The 15,070-nt window shown below is 36.5% G+C and overlaps 2 protein-coding genes and 1 long non-coding RNA gene across 3 annotated transcripts; 2 read left to right on the top strand and 1 right to left on the bottom strand.

Moving 5' to 3' along the window:
• Window positions 1–34: 34 nt before the first annotated feature.
• On the bottom strand, window positions 35–6,323 carry LOC115928348. Its single transcript, XR_004066028.1, has 3 exons — window positions 6,274–6,323; window positions 927–1,051; window positions 35–408 (listed from the first exon to the last, which is right to left on the bottom strand). It is a non-coding gene; the product is annotated as an uncharacterized LOC115928348 (long non-coding RNA).
• Window positions 6,324–6,777: 454 nt separating this feature from the next.
• LOC115928346 (transcription initiation factor TFIID subunit 13-like) lies at window positions 6,778–10,121 on the top strand. Its single transcript, XM_030995509.1, has 4 exons — window positions 6,778–6,853; window positions 7,677–7,773; window positions 8,693–8,790; window positions 9,759–10,121. The coding sequence occupies exons 1-4, from the start codon at window positions 6,815–6,817 to the stop codon at window positions 9,921–9,923; spliced, it is 399 nt and encodes a 132-aa protein (XP_030851369.1). The 5' UTR covers window positions 6,778–6,814; the 3' UTR covers window positions 9,924–10,121.
• Window positions 10,122–10,172: 51 nt separating this feature from the next.
• Window positions 10,173–11,689, top strand: LOC115928347 (ribonuclease P protein subunit p21-like). The gene has a single exon (XM_030995510.1). The coding sequence runs from the start codon at window positions 10,284–10,286 to the stop codon at window positions 10,635–10,637; it is 354 nt and encodes a 117-aa protein (XP_030851370.1). The 5' UTR covers window positions 10,173–10,283; the 3' UTR covers window positions 10,638–11,689.
• Window positions 11,690–15,070: the final 3,381 nt, after the last annotated feature.

Below are 15,070 nucleotides of genomic sequence, written 5' to 3'. Positions count from 1 at the left end.
ACTGACAGGTGGTTATCTCATCAAATCAGCTCTCAATTAATATAAGAAAAAGAGGATCATGGGGGACCAACAGGCACAGATTAGGCATTGTTTGCTATATAGAGGGCGCAAATAGCTATAAGTAGTGCAGTGGGAAAATTTTCAAGGAAGAGCGGAGAGACCATTGACTATCTTGCGCACCATTCCCAGTCTTCCTGCAGAGTGCCTTGTAGTTGTAGATATAGTAGGCAACTAAAAGGTGCTGATCATCTCAGTCAAACTGCTGCTTCTCTTGTGGTCCCCATTGTGAAGAAGCGTCCTGGACATCTGAGATGTTGTAGGGATCCCAGACACCGGAACAGTTCTCAAGATGAGGGTGGACTAGGGACTTGTACAAAAGAAGCCTGGGTATCAAATCTTCTGGACAACCTGAATAATCAAAACAAAAAGAGAGAAATCAAATAAGATTAAAACTGCTGCATTATATTGGATTTTCAAAAATAGTACCTCGATCCCCACTTTTTTTAGGTCTTGCATTTTAATTTTACTAAAAAATGATAAACGTATGTCTATTTGAGTGATAGGGCCTTTTTTTAAAGAGAAGAGTAAAGGTTTAGATGTATTTCCAATTATTCTAAAAGTAATTTCCAATTTATTTTAAGTTATTATTTGCTAGACTTTTGTGAACAAAAGTTTGTTAGATATAATGTAATATTTAGAAAAAAATGCCTTTGAGTGTGTCTTTTAATATGCTGAGAGAATTAAACTGTAGCAACACCATAGTTTGTCACCTAAATACAGCTAGAGAATAAATGAGAATTACAAGATAATAATGCAACACAAGATGACAGTTCCCCAAATCTTTGTATATAGTCCAAGTCGAGTGCGGTGTTCGCATGGGCTTAGATTATACAGCCTGAATATTTTCGAACTTCATACAAACATACCTTGCCAGAGTTCAACTTAGGTGTCTTGTTCCTGATTAGATCTACACCATAACATTTGATGATCAGGTCCTGGTGCTCTTTGTTGCACTTCTGTGATCATTATCTGCTTCTTTGTTCCATAGGATCTACAATTAAAAGAAAACAGAAACTTAGTAAGGTTCCTGCTAATATCAAATGCATGCATTAGTTATCAGTTTATTAACTTTGTTCATGTCCTTAAGAGAAAGAAATATCCATGTCATATGTAGGGTTGGATCCAGAATTCTCACCAACATAAAAGGGGTGGCATAAAATCCTGAAAATAAACCAATTATTGAATTATTTCAAACAAGGCACAATGACATAACTAAGAGCGAAATCAGGGGAGGTGGGGGGGGGGGGGGAGAGATACCTTTTTTGTTTTGTTTTTGTTGTTGTTGGTAGATCTAGCCTAGATCTACATTCAAACTAGTCTAAGCTGAATCTGGACCTGGATCACAATAATGACACATGCGCAGGACTAGTCTAGTAGTGGAGCAAAACGAGCCTAGACCCATGGCTATGGAAGTCTTTGCTAGGCTTTGGCATAACACAAGCTTAGATATAATTGCCCATTTTTAATATTATTAGTAGATCTAGACCCTACTAGGGGGCTTTTAGACCTAGATCTAGACCCGTCCCTAGGCCACATCTGAATAAGGGGGCACAGAATGATTGTGCACCCCCCCCCCCCTCCATAACTTCCACATTGACCCACCTAAACCAGGCATTTATTTAGTCTTTTTTTTTTTATTAGAATGCATTAGGCCTAGGCCTAGAATCTAGCCCTAGATCTAGGCCTAGATCTAGTAGATGCGGGGTTAAATGCTGTTTATACTTAGTTAAGTGCTAGATCTAGACTAGACGGTAGACCTAGCCTAGCCTAGATCTAGGCTCTGCTTAGCCTTAGCCCGAATTTTTCTGTCTCTTTCGTTCGTTAGCCTCCGATTTGGGTAGGGTCGGCTAAAGAGAGGAGCCGACCCTACCCAAATCAGAGGCTAACGAACGAAAGAGACAGAAAAATTCAGGCTAGACTAGGCTATGACTTTTTATGTATACTAGGCTTTACAGTAACACACTGTAAAGTTATAGCCACGCCAGCTCAGGAAACGCAGTCGCTTCTTGGTGGAGTGTTACAGCCGGCTAGCACCGGCGAATTGAAAATCATAAACCGCTCGACGAGATCTCGTCGGCTTGGACTAGCAATGAGCCATTTGCGCAGTCAACAACAGGTCCACATCTACGACCGATTACTATCGGTAATCAAGCTATGAACTGAACTTAAAACTAGAAATTTAATTCGTCATGGGGACGAATTAGGTGGTCTGTCTTCAAGTCTTATGATAGATTATAATATTTACTATATTGAGAAAGGGAGAAGTTATATAGACATGTAAACAATGATGATCATCATGATGATCATGATGATGATGATCTTGATAGTAATGGTGATGATGATGATGATCATCATCATGATGATGTTGATGAGTATCATCAACAGACTACGATGACAGACTGAAAAAAATGAGAGAACATTTAGATAGTATTTAGTCTCAGCTTTAACATACTCAAAAATCAACAAAAATCAAGCCGAAATAACGGCGATATTGCTCGCAAAAGACAAGAATGTAGAATCCAGATTTGAGAAAAAGTCATCTTCCTTAAGGATTACACATTCAAAAAGTAATGGATCTAGTGATAATAGGGTAATGATAAAGTAAATATGGTTGTTTATTACATTATTTGCGATTCTACGTGTTTTAATATTTAAAGGAGATGGTACAGTGAAAGGTCAAAAAGAAAAAAAGTGAAGAAAAAAAATTGTTGGAGACGCCCGGACTCGAACCAGGGACCTCGAGGTCGGAAGTCAAGTGCGTTACCGATATACCAAAACATTTCCCATAGAGATTACACGTAAACGGAAAATGGAATTATCAAATCCCACTTTGTAAGTGAAATATGAGCATGATCCCGGCATCTGATCGAAAAATAAAGGGCACACTTGTGATAGCTTATTGTCTCAGCTACAACATACTCAAAGCTCAGCGTAAACAAAGATAAAACGACGGAGATATTGCTCGCGAAAGACGAGAATGTAGAATCCAGTTTTGAGAAAAAGTCATGTCCCATAGAGAATACACGCAAAATGTGAAAAATTGACATCCCTCCTTTAATCGCAAAAATACGCCATGATATTGTTGTCAAAATGAATTATTGTGTTAACTGCATTTGTAGAGAATATTCTAAGGTAGAACATATCAAAATTTGAAAGAAAAGTGATTAATATTTACAGAGATACAATCAATTTTCCAAAAATCTGCTGACGTCATAATATGCAAATTGATATTTTGAGTTCGGAGGCCATTATGATGACGTCATGAGTTAATTGAGGGTCAAATGAGACATGAAATCATATCTCCAACTCATGGTTTTTCCAACCATGATATAAAAATTGGGGTCAATTGACTATCTGAAGAGCTATTTTGATTTTTAAAATGGGATGTTTTTGATCAAATTTGCATTATATTGCCCATAGCAGCACGCGCGGATTTTGAACTTTGACGCGCGCTCACGGCCTTATGAAAGGTCAAGAGTGACTGAAATTAATGTAAATTGTCATTTACGGTAAGAGGAATCTAAATCATGTAAACAATTTGAATTTGACCTTTTCCGCGCGTTATGAGCGCGCGTAACGCGCGCGGTGACACTTACGGACGGAAAATTTTGAAATGCTTAAAATGACCTGATTCGTACTCTCCTTTAATAGTTAAGTGATTTTGAGCATATTAAAATTTTGACGCGCGCGTACGTGCGCGTCATGACCTTTATGTGACCTTTGATGACATGACTTGTTGATCCTTGACCTGAAGTATATGTGATATGAATATGAATGACCTTTGCTTATGCATCATGAAGATATGATGGATAACGTGATTTCACAAAATGGCGCCTGGATGACGTCACGATGACCTGATGACCTTGAAAAGGTTACTGTCACGTCTCATGACAATGACCTATGACTGTGTCAAAATTGAAAGAAATTAACACAACCGATCTTGAGTTAACCGATGAACAAAAAACGGGGAGAAATAAAAATAAACTAGAATTTAATTCGTCACGAAGACGAATAAGGTGGTCTGTCTTCAAGTCTTATGATAGATTAAAATAGTTACTGTATTGAGAAAGGGAGAAGTTATAAAGACATGTAAACAATGATCATCATGATGATGATGATCTTGATAGTAATGGTGATGACGATAATGATGATGATGATGATCATGATGATGTTGATGATTATCATCAACAGACCATGATGACATCAGACTGAACAAAATGAGAGAACATTTAGATAGTATATAGTCTCAGCTACAACATACTCAAAAATCAACAAAAATCAAGCTGAAATAACGGCGATATTGCTCGCAAAAGACAAGAATGTAGAATCCAGATTTGAGAAAAAGTCATCTCCCATAAGGATTACACGCAAAAAGTAATGGATCAAGTGATGATAGGGTAATAATAAAGTAAATATGGTTGTTTATTACATTATTTGCGATTGTACGTGTTTTAATATTCAAAGGAGATGGTAGAGTGAAAGGTCAAAAAGAAAAAAAGTGAAGAAAAAAAATTGTTGGAGACGCCCGGACTCGAACCAGGGACCTTGAGGTCTGAAGTCAAGTGCGTAATACCGATATACCAAAACATTTACCATAGAGATTACACGTAAACGGAAAATGGAATTATCAAATCCCACTTTGTAAGTGAAATATGAGCATGATCCCGGCATCTGATCGAAAAATAAAGGGCACACTAGTGATAGCTTATTTTCTCAGCTACAACATACTCAAAGCTCAGCGTAAACAAAGATAAAACGACGGAGATATTGCTCGCGAAAGACGAGAATGTAGAATCCAGTTTTGAGAAAAAGTCATGTCCCATAGAGAATACACGCAAAATGTGAAAAAATGACATGCCTCCTTTAATCGCAAAAAAACGCCATGATACCTTTGTCAAAATGAAATTTTGTGGTGACTGATTTGTAGAGAATATTCTCAGGTAGAACATATCAAAATTCGAAAGAAAATTGATCAATATTTACAGAGATACAATCAATTTTCCAAAAATCTGCTGACGTCATAATATGCAAATTGAAATTTTGAGTTTGGAGGCCATTATGATGACGTCTTGAGTTAATTGAGGGTCAAATGACACATGAAATCATATCTCCAACTCATGCTTCTTCCAACCATGATATAAAAAATGGGATCAATTGATTATCTGAAGAGCTATTTTGATTTTTAAAATGTCATGTTTTTGATCAAATTTGCATTATATTGCCCATAGCAGCACGCGCGGATTTTGAACTTTGACGCGCGCTCACGGCCTTTTGAAAGGTCAAGGGTGACTGAAATTAATGTAAATTGTCATTTACGGTAAGAGGAATCTAAATCATGTAAACAATTTGAATTTGACCTTTTCCGCGCGTTATGAGCGCGCGCAACGCGCGCGGTGACACTTACGGACGGAAAATTTTGAAATGCTTAAAATGACCTGATTCGTACTCACCTTAAATAGTTAAGTGATTTTGAGCATTTTTAAATTTTGACGCGCGCGTACGTGCGCGTCATGACCTTTTTGTGACCTTTGATGACATGACTTGTTGACCCTTAACCTGAAGTATATGTGATATGAATATGAATGACCTTTGCTTATGCATCATGAAGATATGATGGATAACGTGATTTCACAAAATGGCGCCTGGATGACGTCATGATGACCTGATGACCTTGAAAAGGTTACTGTCACGTCTCATGACAATGACCTATGACTGTGTCAAAATTGAAAGAAATTGACACAACCGATCTTGAGTTAACCGATGAACAAAAAACGGGGAGAAATAAAAATAAATAATAAATAAATAAATAAATAAATAAATAAAGAAAGAAAATTCTGACGAAAACAGGTGATCTGTCGTTGACAGACCACCTAATAATAAATAAATAAATAAATAAATAAATAAAGAAAGAAAATTCTGACGAAAACAATAGGTGATCTGTCGTTGACAGACCACCTAATTATGAGATGTGCTCTAATGAAATAACCTACGGTAAAATCCTGATTGTTTTAAAAAATATTACCGTCGATGACTTATATTAGAGTTCATTCAATCAGTTAATATTCTTTGGTCAGAAGAAAGAAAAGAGGATGGGGTAGGGGGTTAACCGGGTAATACGTTGTGACAATGCGGAGAGCCCCTCACTGCAATGACGAACACATCACAATCATTTCAGAGACCTTCACACAAAATGGATCTTTACTTAGAGTCTACTTTTCTTGATATCATAGGGTATCACTTCGATGTCAATGTTCGCCTGAAGATTTTCTGCTTCACTGAGATGTACTTGACAAACTTCTATTATAATAGAAATTCACTTAAAAGAAAAATGTTTCATTGTTCGTAATTGAATAACTTGAAAGTTGCAGTTCATACAACCGCCATTTTCGTGGTCAAATCGTAGGGAATTCTGGGAATGCAAGAAATGTTTTATGCATGTCCTAATACATAAAACATTTTGTCGATGGCCAATCAACAAACAGTAGTTGGCGTATTTTTTACGTCATTGCTCATGAATATTCATTGACCCTCCAAAACCGTCGTTCAAATCGGACAAAACCCCCATAATGCATCCAATGCAAAACCTATGGAATGTCAAAGGTCACGATTTTAGTTGGCCCTCTAGTCCTCCTACGGAGGACATACTGTGTATGATCCATAGAGATATATACTTAATAGTATATATCTCTATGGTATGATCGAATCTCTTTGAATTGTTACTAATAGAGCGCCCTCTACAGGTTATTTTACGAGAATGGCAGAATCTCTGAACTCAGGCGCTTCGAATACCGAGGTTTGTGATTCATTTTGTTCTGTTAGAAATAGTCTACTTGTAATAATTCGTTACCTTAATAGTATTTAAGAATTTAGTTGATGTTTACGGTATGAAATCATGTAGTGATGTTGCTTTGAAAGGTTAGTAATGCCTCTCTCAATATGGTCCTGGGTTTCTGTATGCCCCATCTATTGCAAGATATGTTGGCATTAACAAGTTATTTATGATTGATAATTCTGACACTTCAGAAACAGATCCAGCAAACCATAGTAGTCAATGCTTGTTTCGCAATTTAACCATTTATTTATGTCCATTCCTGCGCCAGTTCAGAAGTCGATCCACAGTCAGTAAGGACGCTGGTCTGAGAATAAGGATCGTCTTCATAAACGCGGACCGATATTCATCCTCAAAAATAAGGATCGCAGACGTTTCATATTTTTGATCGGCACATTGGCAATGCAAAAAATGGATTCCATGATGATTTTCTTGGTGCATTTTACACTGACTTTGTACAGAGACCTTCACATTATGAGCAATAAAATCCTTGGGAAGACGGACAACCCATGAAAGTAAATGGTGAACTAGGGTTATTTTCCCCCAGGGAATCCATTTTTGGCATTGCAAGTGTTTAATATTTTTTTTGGCTCCCGAAAATTTGAAAACCGCAGCCCCCCCCCCCCCCCCCCCCCCCCCTGGAGCACCAGGGGAGGGGGCCCGTCTCCAAAAAATGGTAAAATTAACTCTTTTTTTTCCCAGTCGCCCTGACTTTATTACACTAAACTAATTACATTTATCATTCTCCCCAAATATGTTAATGAATTATCATCTTCTCTTGAAATAGGAAACTGAAGATACTCAGGACTTTGATGGGCAGGAAGCTGATCAAGATATTCCAGTCGAGAGTGCTGATAAGAGAAAGAGATTCTTCAACAAAGAGTGTAAGACATCAATTCTTTACAATTGCATTTTGAATATGTTCATGTACCGTTTGGATGTTGTAATATTCCATTAAGATTTGGTTTATTTGAAGTTCGAAGTTTTATTCATTCCACATTTTACATAGAAAAAACAGTTTATATTCTTTCTTTTTTTGTACAGGCGTATATTAATATAAGAGTAGATTTCACACAAGAAAAAAAAACAGAAAAAAAAGAAAGAATTCAAATTAAATATAATGTACAGAAAATAAGTACGAAATTTCGAAATATGTATATATAACAGGCTAGGTAGAACAATGTAAAATGTGGGGAGCTTAAATAAAAGGCATAGCTTGTATGTGAATAGGCTCCTGTACTGAGTAACACAATATAGTAGGTCTGGATTTAAAAGGTATTATAGGAGGCGAAAACGAGGAGTAGTATAGCATGAGATTCTAGAGACGTACAAGGAGAGTGAATTTGAGAAGAAACGAAAAAAAGAAATAAAGAGTAAAGAGAATAATATAATAATGATAAGTAGAAGAAGGTGAAGAAGGAAAGAAAGAGGAAGACGAAAAAGAAGTGGAAGAAGAAGAATAAGAGAAAGCAAATTTGACGAAATCAATGGCATTGTAAAATAACAAAAACAAAGTCTGTATAACCACCTGTACGATCCAGCGCGACATTAACATTACTTTTATACATACTTACTCAAAAGAAAAACCTGAGCTTTCGTTTAAATGAATTAGTGGAGGGGCTTTCAACTAGTTTGTTATTCAGGCTGTTCCAGAATTTGGGTCCAGTAAAACTAAATGTTTGTTTTGTTAGCAAAAACGGTGCGAGTTCGAGTTAGATGAAAATGACTCAAAGTTCAAGGTTGTGTGATATAGATCTACTCACTTTTTTTGTCTTTTATGTCTTTTGTCTTTTCACTTTACAGTGAGATGTATGATGTATGGATTTGGAGATGATCAGAATCCGTATGCTGAGACCGTAGATCTACTCGAAGATTTGGTACTGGATTTCATTACAGATACAGTAAGTCTTTTTATGTATTATAAATAGACAATCTGAGTTTGCATACTGGTATTATGCATTTTCTAGTAGAGTAAATGCTAGATTTTATTACAGTTATATATTTAACACCATGATGTAGAAGTATTTAAACATTTGCATTGAAATGAAGATAATCTTTAAAGATATGCTCACGCCTCTTATGGCACATGAAAGTATGTGTGGTTTTTCTTTCCTCAAACACACATAAGGCCTATTGTAGTGACAGAATAATCTTATCTGCATCTGGTATATTTCATCAAGGCTTTGCAAAGTGAAAAAATAAATTTCCTTATAATTTACTTCAGTCTTTGAAACACAGAATGTAAGCTCATTATGAATGTTGAGATCTTTGAATCTACCTAACTCTTAACTGGAATTAAGGAGAAGAAATTAGAATATCAGTCTTGATTATTAAACAGTCACACACACTAATACCACAATCAAGCTATAGCATGTACATGTGTAACTTTACCTCCAATGACGATCAGGCAAATGAAAATGTTGGATACACTTTTTATTTCATGCAAAACAATGTTTCTCAAAATATAGAGTAATGTTAAGTAAGTCACATGTAAAATAAGTGAAGTAGCTGTAGGGGACAGGGGGGAGGCAAAATGAAAGTAAATGCAAAGGAAAAAACGAAAAAGACAAACGGAGGAAAAAAAGGAGAGGAGGAAGGAAGAAAGGAAGAAAAGGATCCCTTTCCCCGGCCTGATCCAGCAACTTGCAGCAAGTACTGGTGCCTATCAACCAGGGCACCCCACCAACTTTTTTGGAAGGGGGTCCAGATTCAAATTTGTGGCGCCCATGTGTCCCAGGTACCTATGACTGTCGAGCGCTGCTCCTAACCCCCTCCTGCCCTGACTGCTCTATGTCTGGCCCCGTGTTACACCCTGGTTAAAGTACTTGTAAATTAGATTCTTTTCTTTCTATTCTTTTTTTCGAAACAGACCCTTAAGGCCACCCACGTCGGCAGGCAAGGCAGAGTTCAGGTAGAGGATATCATCTTCCTGATCAGAAAGGACCCTCGCAAGTACTCCAGGATCAAGCAGCTTCTACTTATGAATGAGGAACTCAAGAAAGCAAGGAAGGCTTTTGACGAAGCCAATTACTAGCCCAGAGGCATTGTTTGTTAATCAGGGTCAGTAGGGGACATCGATGCTTCAAAGGAAATTCCACTACTTCAAGAGACTTGACATTGACAAAGTACATCAGTATCCATCGTTTGATTCTTGGTGAATTCACAGTATTCTGAATCAAGTGTAGAATTACTTAGTGAGTCATTAGGTTAGATTTCTGACAATTCAATATTTGTGAAATCGATGGATTTAAGCAATGCCAATAGTTTGATTGCTGTGTTCTTGTAGAAACGACAGGAAACCGTATCAAGGTTAGAACAACTTTGTGACTTCTTGTGTAAGGTTCTTGGTGAATTACTTCAGCACATCTGCAGGTCAGGGTCAACTCTGCTTAAGATGGTCAAATGTGGCAAAGGAGACATTGGTCACCAGCGAATGAACTTCCTGTACCAGGCGGCCCACTGCAGCCTGGCACAGAACCCTGGGAACACCCAGCTGGCCAGGTTCTACATAGAAACCATGAAGAACGTAGCGGCAAAGCTCGTGCTGCGACTCGCACCTCACATCAAGCGCACGATATGCAAAAAGTGCAGCGCCCTGTTGGTCCCAGGAGTTACAGCTACGGTCAGGGTCAAGGGTCGACGGCAGAAGCACGTCGTGGTCAGGTGTATGGACTGTAAGCAGGTGAAGAGGTTTAACACAGATGAAAAGCATGTCCTGTGGGTGCATAAACCAGAAGCTGTTCAATGAAAGAGCTGACAAACTTTGACTAGACAAAGTAGTGACTTGAGGACCTGTCTGCACTCGTTCAACAAGACTAAAGGCTCATTCAGACACGACGTAAACCACCGCAAAAAAAACGCCAGAATTTGTTTAACATGTAAATGAATGGCAACTGTGGCAACAAAGGTCCTGGGCATATTCACTAAGCTTTGTGTATTACATAAATGTACACTTCACATCATTGATAAAATTGTCTTAGTTTTGTCACTTTATATCTGACCGAGGCTTACCAACTCCCTTAGCCTGCGTACCTCAAATTTATAATGATTGAGATATTTGGAAGAAGTGGCAGAGAAATGTATGCCAAAGTCCATTTTCTTAATGTTTTTTCACAGTGTATTGTTCTGTATATTCAGTTTAGTTAATATCAGAGAGCTGTAATTTCCCCTCCCCCCCCCCCCCCCCCCAGCAAAACGATTGTTATAAAAACAAATTAAAATGTAATAATGATAATGAATAAAAGAAGAAAAAAAGGAGGTGTCACTTTTGATAGCAGAATAAGGGGAAGATAAAAAAAGGGCAAAAACAGAAAGGGTTGTTAATACCTTACTTTAGGAAAATATGTGGGTAAAGCACATTTGCCCCCCCCCCCCCCTGATAAAAAATAAATTAAAATTAAAAAAATTGAAAAAGAAAGAAATAGAGGACAGAAACAGAAAGGGGCATTAAAAGATAAAGGGTGGGAAGTCAATGTGAAAAGAAGGTAATATGCAACACCACCTCTCCCCCCCCCCCCTTAAAAAAATAAAAAATAATGAATTAAGAATAGCTTTTCATACTCTATGGATTTGTTTTTCTTTTTTTCTTCTCCATTTTATCTACCTAATATTGGTGGTGATTGTCCTTAACATTTTGTTAAGTACGGAGTACCCATTTTTTCTATGCATTTTTTCAAAAGCAAAATTCATATGTACATCATGTATGCATGGATGGTCAGAAATTGTCAGAATGAATTTACATATTCTATTTGATGTATTAAAATAAGATCTGGAATGTACATACTGTATATCAATGAAAAATAGTTGTGCATTGTCATGAATTTCTCCTCTCAAAGCACTGTATAACATCGTTTGGAGTCGGTTGGGTGTTAACTCGTGTCTTTTAACAGAGTTAACGCCCATTTGGTTCTGAACAGGTGATATGTAAATACACCGAATACTGCTTGATCTGAGAATACCCCTCTGCAACTGTTCATAAACTCTCTAAAGTTGTTATCATGTTATTTAGCAATACTAGGATTTTTGGAAGTGTAAAATTACTATATATTCATGAAGGTTGCATGGGGCTTTCCATTTTTCACACGTACAGCAAAAGCACTAGTTGTCAATAGTTACAAACATCTCTTTTTTGTTCATTTCCGAGCATACAGTGAAAACGGACTTATGAACAATTACACGTCACAAGAAATGAACATTATTTATAACAAAAATAGTTAGTGTATAGAGAGAGAGAGAGAGAGAGAGAGAGGGAGATACAGACGGACAGAGACCGAGAGATGAACAGACATGTGTCGAGAAAGAGTTGGACACAGAACATTTAGTAATGATACAAGAATGAGAAAGGGGGAAAATGGAAGAAAGAGAAAGTATTACATTTTGGATGCGATACAAGATCGAGATACGCTCTTACTTGTAAAGGTTATAGAATACTAATAATAAAAAATCAGATGAAAGGGGGGATTACACATGAAAAGGACTTGCTCCAGCATACATCAATGGACTCCTTTCACCAAAGGTGCAAACCTCCTCCATCAGGCTCCGCTCATCATCATCTGTTCATCTTCAACTATCACCTGGTCCTCGAACTCACACCCACTATGGAGATTGTGCCTTCTCTGTATGTGCTCCTAAACTCTGGAATAATCTCCCCGTCTCTGTCCGTGAATCCCCAACTCTTGACACTTTTAAACGTAGACTTAAGACCTATCTATTCAACACAAAGTAATAGCCCATCATCATACCGTATTTATAACCACATGTCCTATATTCTTGTAATTTATTTATTGTCTAATGTACATAATTATTGCAGTTTCATTAATGTTACTTAATTATTTTATTTACATTTTCATTTTTCATTATCATGTTATTGTTATACATTGTTAGTTAAGTAATTGGTCTAAATTAAGCGCATTGTTCATTTCACGTTTCTAGTTGATCCTTATTACATATTTAGTTTAACCGTACTTCTCATTTCACTTGTTTTGTAAAGCGCTTAGAAACTGTATTTGTATACCAGCGCTATATAAATCTTAAATATTATATTCTTTTTATATTATAAAAGATAACAAATATCTACCCAAAACTAATAGTGCACAAAGGGGAACTAAGGGTCTGCGCACATAATTTGGGGCCTGTCACCACGAAATGAGTCCAGTTGGTCAAAAATTTTATTCCTGTTTTTAAGTATTATATGAATCTACATTAAGTAAGCTTTAAATTAAGGGGTCACACATTGAAATTGATAAATTATATCCACAAATATGAACAAAAACCTAATTGGACTTTATAGCAATGGGATTACCCAGTTTTGAGATAATTAGGTGTAAAGTTAATGATGCGTAACATATTATAGTCTGGTCAACAACAACATAGCAACAACACACTTCCCATCATTCGATTTCAATGAAACTTTCAACAAACGAAGAAATAATAAGTCGATTTTTGGAAAAATCTTAAATGTGGTAGGTGGGTCAATTTTCAGTACATACACACTATACATCGCTATTACTACGATTGTGCCTAATGCGACACTGGACTCATTTCGTGGTGACTGGCCCCATTTGACTTGAAAGTGACAATGATTTTCTTTTATGTTCCTCTAATGCTTAATCCCATATCATTCTTTATATTTTGAAGTGTGCCAAAATGATAGTGAAAACGATGTCATGTTGAAATTGCAAAAGTACAGGTTCCCATGTATGCACACTCATTCATTTTCAAAGTTAAAGGTAAAGACCAGTATTGGAAACGCCCCAATTTCAAAAAATGAAATGGAAGCTCTCATTACCAATCATGTGAAAGAATATGTTTTGACTAATACATGATGATACAAAATTTGCCGGGAAACCGCCTACTAATTCATATATTTGGTAAATTTGTTTCTCTCATGGTCTGTGAGAGATATAGGGTAGTCCCATATACATCTTTCTGTGTATAGTGCTTGTAACTTTACGAAGAATGGGCCAAATTTCTTATCATTTTGATGATTCCAGAACCTTGCAGATGCTAGATGATCAACCTTTTCTGATTGATTCCACAACGTTTCTTTCACAATGCAATCGCATGACCATAACTGGTCTTTACCTTTAAGGATTTTTAAAGTGAAAGATAGCATTTTGGGACTTGTGAATGATATCACCAAAATCAGACATTTTACAATATATTTTACATGTTTATTGCATGAATACATATTGCTACAATAGACATATATTTGGTGTCATTTATCACTTGTTTTGATTTATCACGATCGCACAGCTCCATGTAAGCTCAGACGTAGGCACTCAAATTATACATGAACTACATTCATTTGCAGAGGTCTATTGAAAAGGAAAGCCAGTTCACACAAGATTCATTCTTTATAATAATATTTTATTAAGCAATTTACAACATGGATAAGTATAATATACATTTGTATATGAATTTTGATTGAATATTGGAAGATAGTTAGTTTCTTATAATAGACTATATAAATAATTATGTACATGGATCACTTCTCATATCGTGATAGTATGAGTAAGATTAAACTTCAGTATAGCTTATTCAAAGATTCATTTGGTAAAGATTAGCTACCGATTCCTTTTTGCTTTTGGTAAAGTGTCAACAAATATTCCTAAAATGTGTACAAGTTAAAAATACAAACGCACTTTCTTTCTGCTTTGGTAGATAATAAATACTGTACATAAATACATTCTGTAAAAAAAGCAATCTGGAAGTTGATTAGAATCTATCACACAAATGCTATTTGGTGGGTGAGAAATGGACGGTTTTGCTTACCAGTAAACTACACATACTTGTGCTTTCCTAATGTTTGAAGTGCCCCTAATTCAATTCAATAAAAGTTGCATGCACTGTACACCGAAATGAGTATATGGGACTACACACACATGTGCAATGAAAGTAGAAAGATAGCATAGTAATGACCAATAAAAAATACTAGCATGAAAGTTTAATTGTCTGTATATTTTAGTGAAGCATGTTTGAGAGTTATCAAGACTTTTAATCTCAATATGAATTCTTCACCTCATAAATTTTCAGGTCTTTAAGCTACAGTCTTTGTCCGTGATGACGCCCAACTTGACCTTTCTAATATAATGGGCATGATAACCAAGAATAGATACATGTAGTTGAAGATTGAGCTACTCATCTCAACATGAGTGCATACACCTGTCACCTGTCACCTGT

This window comes from Strongylocentrotus purpuratus, unplaced genomic scaffold, assembly GCF_000002235.5.
Source record: "Strongylocentrotus purpuratus isolate Spur 01 unplaced genomic scaffold, Spur_5.0 spur5_scaffold_21, whole genome shotgun sequence".
Taxonomy (NCBI): Eukaryota; Metazoa; Echinodermata; class Echinoidea; order Camarodonta; family Strongylocentrotidae; genus Strongylocentrotus; species Strongylocentrotus purpuratus.
Note: the sequence above shows the minus strand (reverse complement) of the source record. Positions and strands in the feature narration are given on the sequence as shown.